Raw genomic sequence first — 10,705 nt, 5'->3', positions numbered from 1 at the left:
AACGCAGGAAAGCTACAAAGTTACCATATTTGCTTATCTGTCATTATTTACCACTTTTATGTCACTTATTACATTTTCCAATCCAGTTCTAATGCTGAGGTACCCTCTAACGATATGGAATTCTCTCGCTCAGCTTCCTTCTTCTTCTACGCGCATGCTCAATATCTCACCAGACGAGTTATATTTTGTGATGAATATGCATTTAATATGGTTAGAGGGTATCTCAGCATAGATTTCTGTAATAAATTGTCATCAGTAGACCTATGATTATAATTAAGAGAGCGCCCTAGCATGTAGGGTGCAAAACTTCTACTTCATCCCCTCCCGTCCTTTCGTTTGCCTCCCTTGTCTCTCGCCCAGCCTCCTTCTCCTTCTACCGCCCTCAGCTATCTTCCCTGCCGTCTTTCTTCAGTTTCCCACCGCTCGCTCTTAGCAATCTATATTATGCATTTTTCCTCAGCTCGTACTGCACGCCTAAGACGGTGCTCGCGCATGCGCAATATCTCCAGGGAGGAGTAATATTTTGCGAAAACTATGCATTTCAAATGAAGAGGAGGCATTCTATCATAGATGAATATGACAACATTCCATCAGTAGACCTCTCTTACGAAATAGGAAGAATACCTTGCATGTAAGGTCCCTGCTACATGTATTATGCAGTCAGTACACAATCTGGTTACGTTAGTGTGTTAGCGCATGTGCAATATCTCACCAGACCACCAAGTTATATTTGTTGGTTGTTATATTTTGTAATGAATATGCATTTAAGCTTCCTTCTTCTTGTACCGCCCCTCAGCTATCTTCCCTGTCGCCGTTCGTCAGTCTCTTAATGACAATTTGTCATTATTAACCCCTGTAAATATGCACGCTCAAAATTTGAGTATATAGTCCATTATGGCCATTTCATGGTTTCAATATCCCGGCTCTCCCCCTCTCGTTCTGCATCTCTCGCCCTTTTCCTGTCACTCTCCATCTCCTTCTCCCCTCTCTCTTTTGCTCCCCCTCTCTCCCGCTCTCTTCCCCTCTCTCATGCTCTAAATGTTTTTCTTTATACGTGCATTGTTATCATATAGTAACGCTGAGAGGGTCTATATCCCCTAGGGTACTGCCGGAACGTACCCTGGGTACGGTCCGGTATACCGGAACGTACCATGATACTATCTAATATGCCGGACCGTACCTCGCCTACTCCACTAACGAGTCTAGGGAGTCGCTTACGGCTACTCCCTAACCCTAACCCTAACCCTAACCGTAACCCTCACACCCTAACCCTAACCCTAACCCTAACCATATCAGATAGTTACCAGGGTACGTTCCGGTATACCGAACCGTACCCATGGTACGTTCCGGCAGTACCCTGGGGGACATAGACCCTATGAGCTATAGTAACTGGTGTCATGCATGCAACCTATATGTTATGTACAGCTTACGTCATAGTCGTGCTAATTACTATCTGTGCTACTTGATAGCCCGTGGCGCTGTTTCAAAATTTTCTCCACTATCTCCACTAGAAATTATGTTGGCGCCACATACCGAAATTTGCGGTTTCTAATAAAAATCTGGATTCTTCTTTCTCGAATAAATGATAACACGTAGCCCAAGCCTGTCGACATCCTAATACCCGCGACGCCGACTGAAATTATAGATTTTTTTTGCAGCTGGTCGGCACTAATGTCGAAAATGAAAATAACTGTATGATGCCAAACGAATCATGGATGTGCATTTTTTAGACTTTATTTTTTATTAAATAACTTTTTCATGCCCGTAATTTTAAAGAGCACATGCTTCGGAGTGCTTTGATATAAAAATTGAAAGATCAGAATGACTTACATAATAGGGCGGAAAATCCTTAAAACGTGCGATAGGTTCTTGCGATCAAACATCTATTAATTTAGGTGTTTTATGAGCAGTAAAACTAAAATGTGACGTTGTATAGCCTTTAAAATATAGATTTAAAATGATATGAATGACACGATAGATTAGCCAATGTAGTAACATTGCCGTTTAACAGCGTTTATTAACGTAAAATGAACTGTACATAAAAAATATACAAATAGATGCGCATGTCGTCGTTGGCATCGTACTTCCACATTTGACTGTAACTTTGTCGCTCTCTCATTCACATCCCCATTATCATATCAATTGAAGGTGCTTATTTCCTAGCCAAATTTTACCATATTAAATCCGACGTTATTAAAGTTAAACATTTGCAAAGCCCGTAGTTCATGCTAAGTGTTCATCTCGACGTTTGCCCTTCATCGTTATTTGCGGTGTTCATCTGACCGTACCAGACTACCAGCTGCATAGCATTGGCATTGAAGCAGGCGTCCACGGTCGCCTGCGATTCGAGGGTTTCGCTTCATCGCACCTGGTGCTCTGAACATGGATAGAGTACACCATTATCTTACGATATAACTCGACATTATTAGATATTATTAAGAGCGTATAAAGAAGGCCCTTCTTTATACGCTCTTGATATTATATATAGTACCTGGTTGAATTTGGTCAGAGAGGATAAACTTAATAGCGGTTACGAAAACTATGCAATTGTAGGGATCCTTCAACTAACGCATTTATCGTTATTTTATTTACTCTAATAACCAAGCGTGTTAACAACAAATAAAGGCGGTAAGCAATGTAATGGCACGTACGAGCTAAAGCTTGTTACACCAACAAAAAACATAATTAATTTAGACCAGAAATGCGTGCTCGCATATACGAGTTTGATTAAGTTCGTACAGACATAACCGTGAATGTACTTACCATCGGCATTGGCTCTTTATGCAGCTCTATGTGGTCTAGTGTTGACACGGGGCATTCGTCGATAACATTGGCATTCTTTGGCCAATTTCGTAATGATCTCGGGGTTCCGTTCTAAGGTAAATAGATTATGTAATTGTGATGACCGAGCCTAATACACTATCATCATCATAATTTCATAGACATTTTATGCGGAATATATACGTTTAACTACGTTGCAAAGTTTTATCCGTTCAATTCCATATTATATATAGCAATATCAGGCTAATACAACGCCATATACGGTACGTACAATAAATCTAACGCTGTCGAGGGAGAGAAGGGGCAGGACGTGCTTTTCATAAATCGCAACCCATTTTTCAAGATGCGGAATAACCTGTCCACCTCCCAAGCATAAAACCTGTGAAAGTATTTCCATGCATAACATTAATTTCTGTTCATGGTTTCAGTTGTGATTATAGAAGTTGTTGTGGTAATGGAGATGATAAAGAGAACGATGAAAAGAGCGACGACGGCGATGATAAATTTTGCTTTTATTTCAGAACACGTTCTTTAATCTAAACCTAATTTATAAAATTTATAACTAATTTAATAACTAATTTATAATTAATAAACTTAATTTATCTACAGGCTCGTAAAGTGGCGATTCATGACTAAACTTACCTTCTTCTTCTTTTCGCAAACTGCTAGCATCCACGGCTTCCACGTCATTCCAGAAAACCACGAGACCCGTATGTCCGGAGACAGCGTGTTAGCACTGCAATTCACGTACATTCGCTAATTGATCATACACTCCTAATAATAATTCGTTATATATTTTCGCGCCAAAGGCTTGACTTGTATATATTCCTCCGACATTACTGCTCCATTTATACACGATGGGAACTCACACACAAACCTACAAAAATTCAACACATATGACATTTTGCCGTTTTTATCGAAAAAAGACGTTTTGCACACTAAAATTTATGAACTGTGTTTAATATGTAGATAAAAACACCGGCAACGCAGGTTACTCCGCCAATTCTAACTATCGATGACAAACAATAGGAAAACATAAACGGATCGAGATGCTCGAGAGAAAAAAAGACACCAACTTACTCTCCTCCTGGAGGAACGTAGACAAACGAACTGTTGACCTCAGAGCAGTAGGTCGGTGGCAGCTCGTGCCATCTGTTAAAGTGACGATTGAGGATTTGGTCGGCAGCACCTGAACACGACGACACGTCTTACCAGCCAGAAATAGCAGAACGTAACAACAACTGTCACCTAAATATAAGCGGTGTTGGCAATATCCGCGCAACGCTGCGAGCGTGTTAAGCATGTTAAGGTGAGAATGTGAAAGAAGATAGCGCAAGGTTACTCGTCATGCAGCTAAGGAAACGTTGATAAAGAACATCAAAGATTGGTTCTCACTAACAGTTTCTACAGTCAATATAGCATAATCACTTTTTGCTGATAGACGAAACACGTCTCGTACTTTGCGTTAAAATTCCGTTGGCGTACTCTCTCTCTCAAAAATGGTTGCATACCTCTGAATTCGCATGAATCCTCGTATTGTGTGGCAAATTTCGTTAACTTTTTGAAAGTATTATGAGCGGCTGTCGGTTCTACGACCATGACGCTGCTGTGGAACGTCTTGGGCCGGCGATGGTAGGCCACAGCGGACAGTTCAGGTTCGCCGAACAGATGGTCGATGTTGTGGTGCACCTACGAGAGAGTAAAACGTCGTATGTCTGGGTCATCTACAAAGCAAGAACATTATTGCGCGACATACGTAGCAGTGTCTGACATGCACACGGAAAGTATAGGTGATTCGGAATGACATACATGATTACATCTCGCGCGTGAGAGGGAAACGTGCGCGTCACGTGTGTTTTGCGATCAAGTGGAGCGACAGAGGTTGAAGGAGAGGGGCGTACCAGCGTGTCAGGCGCAAGGAACACACATTTGCGGTAGTGGCGGCAATATTTCCAAATGCGAAGTGCTGCTAGGGATTCGTCTATGACGGACATCCGCATGGCGTTGATCCTCTCCAGATCGCTAATTGGTATCATGTCGTTGTACAGCTCCGACAGCAGGTATCTGCGCATGCGCACACGCGCATATACAATGTCATGATACCTGCATATCATTGCTATATTTTGTCAAGCCTCCAGTAGGTTCAGCAAAGTCTATGATAACTATAGGTTTTACCCGTAATAGTCTCCTGGTGATTAAGTCAACGAGGAGCTGAATGGTGCGGTTTATTTTCTAACCTATATTCCAATGAGACTTTGTCGGAGAGCATGCAGACGAGTCTGCGGGTGACCTGAGCCTGACGCAGCGAATGACCGAGTACGAGCGCACCGATCGCCTCTCCGTCTGTCTCTACAGCAGTCACGTAGGCTTCGTCTTCAAACGTGGCTGCAAAATATTACAGGTTTAGTTAACGTGAAGCATTGGATGAGACACTGCAGCCTCGTGCCATATAACGCTCGCTCACTCTGTAAATTGCTGAAATCTACCTGGATCGGGTGTGCGCAGAATGCGTCTTGCGGCCTTCCTCTCTTTTCTTCTGCGTATTTTCCCGCAATTTGCGGCTTCTTGGCTAGAAGGTGGGGTTGTATCCTGGATCTGAAACCATTGATTAGCATTTCAAATCGACTATATATTTACTTTAGATTCATAATTGATACGGATATAGAGAGAGGCGGTGTGTCGGAGAGAGAGGGAAAGGAGAAGAGCGAAAGAGATAGATACGGATAGTTAAAAAAGGAAAAGAGAGATAGCACGCGCGTAAGAATTAACGTCAACAGAGCGATTGCAAAACAGAGAGAGGGAACGAGAAGGAGAGAGAGAGAAGAGAGTGAGAGAGAGAGAGCGAGAGAGAGAGAGAGAGAGAGGTGGGCGAGGAGAAAATGAGATACAGAAAGAATGAAAGAGAGAAAGAAGAATTCCAACGTTGACGAACGGCTTAGAAATACTAAACTGCAAGAGAATGTGAAACTATATTAGTGTCTATGTTAGTGACCCGTTAATTAACTGTTAACCTTCGCTTTAGTCTTTCTTTCCGTAACGGTGCTGACCTTAGTCTGAGCCTCATTGTCCGTAACGATGATGACCTCTGTTTGAGTATCACTTTCCGTAACGGTGGTGACCTTGGTCTGAGCCTTATTGTCCGTAACGATGATGACCTCTGTTTGAGTCTCACTCTCCGTAACGGTAATGACCTCCGTCTGGGCCGCTCTCTCCGTAACTGCAGTGACCTCCGTCTGAGCCTCACTGTCTGTACCGGCGATGAGCTTCGTCTGAGCCTCATTGTCCTTAACGGTGGTGAGCTCCGTCTGAGCCTCATTGTCCTTAACGGTGGTGACCTGTCTGAGCCTCACTGTCAGCCAGTTTTACCTCCTTACGCAGGTCTGAGCTGCCTATGCTCGCCCTCACTACATTGAATCTTGTTATATCTTGAAGCATGCTGCGCGTGCAGATGATAGCTATACGCAACGACACCTGCGCTGCACCGATAAACAGCCCGCCAAGGCCGTTGATGCCTTCACCCGTTAGCAGACGTGCAAGGGTGCCAGACCCATTTCTCCTGTTAGCATCGCCTAAAGAAAAACAGTTGAAAAAGTATTGTCTACTGGTGTAGGTGTTATTTTCTAATACAGCAAGAAGAGGGACACGTGTTCACTCGCACGCATTCAATGACGCCTCATTGTGCGGACGACTAGAGACCACTGAAATCAACTCAAATACATGCTACGCAAAAAAACGTGTAAGCAACCGCAAGGATTTCATACAAAATTGCAGTGTATGAGGGTCGAATGGACGTTATGCATAAAAGAGTAGACGAAGTTAAACTGAGCTTTTCAATATATAGTGCCGAAGTCTCTGTTAATATTCGAAATAAAATATACAACGGCGATGGCTTCATTGATAACCTCAATGTGCCAAGCATATATTTAATTATAATATAGTGATTAATAATACTATCAGTATAAATATTAGGCTTATGATCATACATACATACAAAACTAGTATGTTTTCAGAAAATGTATTTTTAACATTTATTATAATATATATTATATATTATATGTATATATATATATATATATATGTGTGTGTGTGTATTATATTATGTATTATACGTTATAATTATATATTGTATATTTAAAAATAGTTTTAACATAATTTTAAAAGATAGCTCAATATCTTTTTATTATTTATAAACAAAATTCTACACTAACCCTAATTGCATATAACATGGCACCAATGTGTAATCATAATATCCACGTTGAAAAGAATATCAACACTCGATTTTAATATTGCTGCTGTCATTTTTTTAAATATTGACTCGAACGAACATAAATATAGCTTTGGTTATAATCGAAACTGAATCCTCCACTGGTCTGCCCGATATCGAATGTTTACAAAGCGCACGCATATAACCTGTGCAAAATCCGGCTGTCGTTAAACCTACTACACTGCCACAGGCCACGAGTTTTGAAGATAACGGTAAATCTCTAGACATTTTCTTAGGAATTTTCCGATATCACGTCTTTTCGTTCACACTGGTAAACAGTAATAATCGTTGCTAGGGGAATGACGTCACTTCTTTGACTATAGAGCCCACACGCGCGAGCGGTGGTGGTAAGTACGAGGAACAATGACGCCATTACGCGCAATAAGATCATGTAAGATACACGCATACGTTCACTCTGATATACTATTTACAAAACGCCAATGATCTATACGAGACGAGAGCGCGATCATATCTTCATACATAGCATCCTACGCTTAGCTATTATATTCAAAGAACCGAAACTAAACATTTTATTGATTACTTGCGCGATTTATCTATATCATATGTAAATCGCGCTTGAAATTATCAAAAATTAACTGTCGTGTTTTAACCCTGTTTGGTTAAGAAACAGGCACACAGCAGAATTGAGGTCACATGTTGGCAAGTTTTCTTTAATTTCCAGAAAGCATCTATCTATCCCGTTCACCTATCCGAATTCACTGTTCCAACTCATTCAACTTTACAATGCGTCATATCCCGTAACTACACAGGGCTGATCAACCGCTAGTAATACAATGACTCCATACCGGCCATCAAATATCTTCACTCAATTTCTTCCCGTATCTTATATGACGAATCTTTTCAACAACCCAATTCTTTCACAGCACCGGAAATAATTACGTACATTTTTCTTTGACATTGGTCGGCGTTAGCGTTGCGAACGAGAATTTCTTTATGATGCTAAACAAAATATATACATATATAATTTGATGATATTATCACCTATAGAGAGCACCTACTTAGGAGTATATTGATATATACTCATATCGATATACTTTAACCGTATGCCTCACTTCAGTAAGTGCAAAGCAGCAAAGCAATAAAAAAAACTCCTAAAATCGTCGGTAAATCGTTGGATAAGTAGGTCCTACTGTAAGCGCAAGCAGACTATCTGCTGAAGGAAATCATATTCTATTAAAACAATATATTTAAAAACGAATAGCAATACTCAAGAGTAGGTGCTTATTGAAAGACTCGGACCTATTGCGTCCCCCTAAATAATAAGCCGGAGCGTCAATATTGTCAACATTCCGATTCCCTGTGACGCCGAATGAAATAACGTAACGCCGCAGTTGTTTGTGTGATGTATAGTTCATGATGCAAAATAATACATGTACATATATGATTTTAATACAATGTACATATATGATTTTAATCAAATTATGAAGCTGAAACGAATCTAATGTTAGAATTCTTTTGATTAGAGATATTTCGTTTCCCATGCCTCACTCCAAAAATTTAAAAATCTGCAAAATCTACAGCTTCACGTAAAACGTGCTATATTCGACCACCTGTCGCAACACCTGCCGGCGTACATGCTGCCAGACGCCGTGCTGGTCACGCACATGCCGATGCTGACCAGCGGAAAGCTGGACAGACAGACGCTCCGTAGCTGGCACACGCAGCGCAAAGTGTCGCGAGACAACGACAACGACGCGCAGTCGTGCGATGACCTTTCGCTGGACGAACAGCGCGTCGCCGCCACCGTACTGTCGACCGCCGAACAGTTGCTCGCGCTGCCACCTGGCGCACTACACCTGAACGACGACTTCTTCCGCGTCGGCGGCGACTCCGTCACGGGGGTTCTGTTCGTGCAGCGTCTGGCCGACGCCGCTATCTCGCTCTCCATACCGGAGTTTGTCAGCGCGGCGACGCTGAAGCAGGTGGTGCGGGCCGTGCGGCCTGCCGGCGCTGACGTGGCCCTTTCCGACGCACACGCCGACTACAGAGTGATGCCGATGAGTGAGCGCAACGAGCCAACAGCGCTGCTTCACATCGGAGCGGCCGGATTCCTCAGTAAGGGAGCCATGGAGAGTCAACTGGAGGGCCTCACCACCGAGCTACACAGTGCCGTACTGAAATCGCACTGGGACGACATCGTCAACTTCAAGGAAACTTTTGTAGTAGTCGACGGAGACAACAGAGTGATCGCCGGCGCCATCAATTGCAGCATGGCCGACGAACCAGCGTGGATATATCCTCCAGTGATGGCGCCACTAGTAGCCGTGCTGGAACGCGCAGAGAGAGATGTGATACGGGACATCGAGCGGAAAGGAATTCCGCCGGGCAAGGTTCTACGCAGTGTCTACATGGCCAGCGACGTGTCGCTGACCTCCCAGGAGAATCTTAGACTTATGAACATGATGGTCGAGGAGATATACAGGAAAGCCAAGCTGGGAAAGTACGAATGCATCGTCACTGTCAATACGAGCCGGGTGATGCAGGTGAGGATCATGCTTTCATATCCGCATGACACCGGTCACCTGCGGATTGTAGTGTTTAATTTAACCTTCGTGGTTAAAATGATTAACGACGATTGTCGGTCATCAGGTCGGTCTAACCGGACTGATTTCGTATGTGCGTTTTTATCCACTCCACCGCCAAATTGTCAACTTTACGGTACATCGTTACTAAACAGCGTTTTCGGAACGCCCCTATGGCAATATTGATTGACCGGAGCTCCTGTAAATCACGCCAAGCGGATTTTTAATCTGCAAGTAGATTTTATTATCGATGTCATTGATGGTAGATCTTTTCTAACGAGCTCCATGCAACGTAATTTTAGTCGTTATTCTAGGAATTTCTGGTCTATCTTATTGCATTCTATGTGATCCCCAAATAATACCATTTGTAAGAGCTACAAAACTATCAGCACGCAGATATTGCATCTATTCCCGTATATAACTTTTCAGGAGATTTACAAGAGAAATGGCTACGAGGCAGGTCAAACATTCCTCGAGTATTGCACCTTCGAATTCATGGGAAGGCGACCGTTCTCTCTTCTGCCAGCTGGAGAAGGAGCTGAATCGGCAATAAAGTACCTATAATCTGTGTGTGTATATTGTAACAGCGGCCATGAGGCGCGATGATAGATAGAGCGCCGCAGCGAGGCGTGAACGCATGAACACCGCGCGGCCGGCGGTGCGGCGGTGATACACACCGCGCGCCCGGCGGCGAATTTTTTTTTCCTACACGCTATATCTATTGGGCTCCTCTGATTGGCTGCTTTGATTTGCTTTGACTCAACAAACCATCTTAGTCTTAAGTTATGAGAGGGTCTGGGCTCTCGTAATCTATCTATATCTATATATATATCTGCGATCTCTGTCTGTCTGTCTGTATGGGTATTTTGTTAGTGCCTTAACTCTTCTATGCAATCTGACTGTGCCAGGTTAGGAATTAATTCACAATAACACAGACATTTCGGATTTTGGATTTTTTGGATTTTCCATTTTTTTGCTTTTTTTGGATTTATACGCAATATCATGTCTGTCTTTTCTCAATTCATTCCTAACCTGGCACAGTCACATTGTCATTGCATACAACAGTTCAATCACGATGGGCATATAGAGCGCAGGGTCCACAGAGAGAGGGAGGGAG

General features: G+C 42.7%; 1 protein-coding gene across 1 annotated transcript; it reads left to right on the top strand.

The window, feature by feature from the left end:
* The first annotated feature begins 8,640 nt into the window (after window positions 1-8,640).
* LOC106821599 lies at window positions 8,641-10,152 on the top strand. Its single transcript, XM_014826482.1, has 2 exons — window positions 8,641-9,549; window positions 10,018-10,152. The coding sequence occupies exons 1-2, from the start codon at window positions 8,641-8,643 to the stop codon at window positions 10,150-10,152; spliced, it is 1,044 nt and encodes a 347-aa protein (XP_014681968.1).
* The last annotated feature ends 553 nt before the right edge of the window (window positions 10,153-10,705 follow it).

Source organism: Priapulus caudatus, unplaced genomic scaffold, assembly GCF_000485595.1.
Source record: "Priapulus caudatus unplaced genomic scaffold, Priapulus_caudatus-5.0.1 Scaffold79, whole genome shotgun sequence".
Lineage (NCBI taxonomy): Eukaryota > Metazoa > Priapulida > Priapulimorpha > Priapulimorphida > Priapulidae > Priapulus > Priapulus caudatus.
The sequence above is the reverse complement of the archived record's forward strand: the minus strand, read 5'-3'. Positions and strand labels throughout refer to the sequence as shown.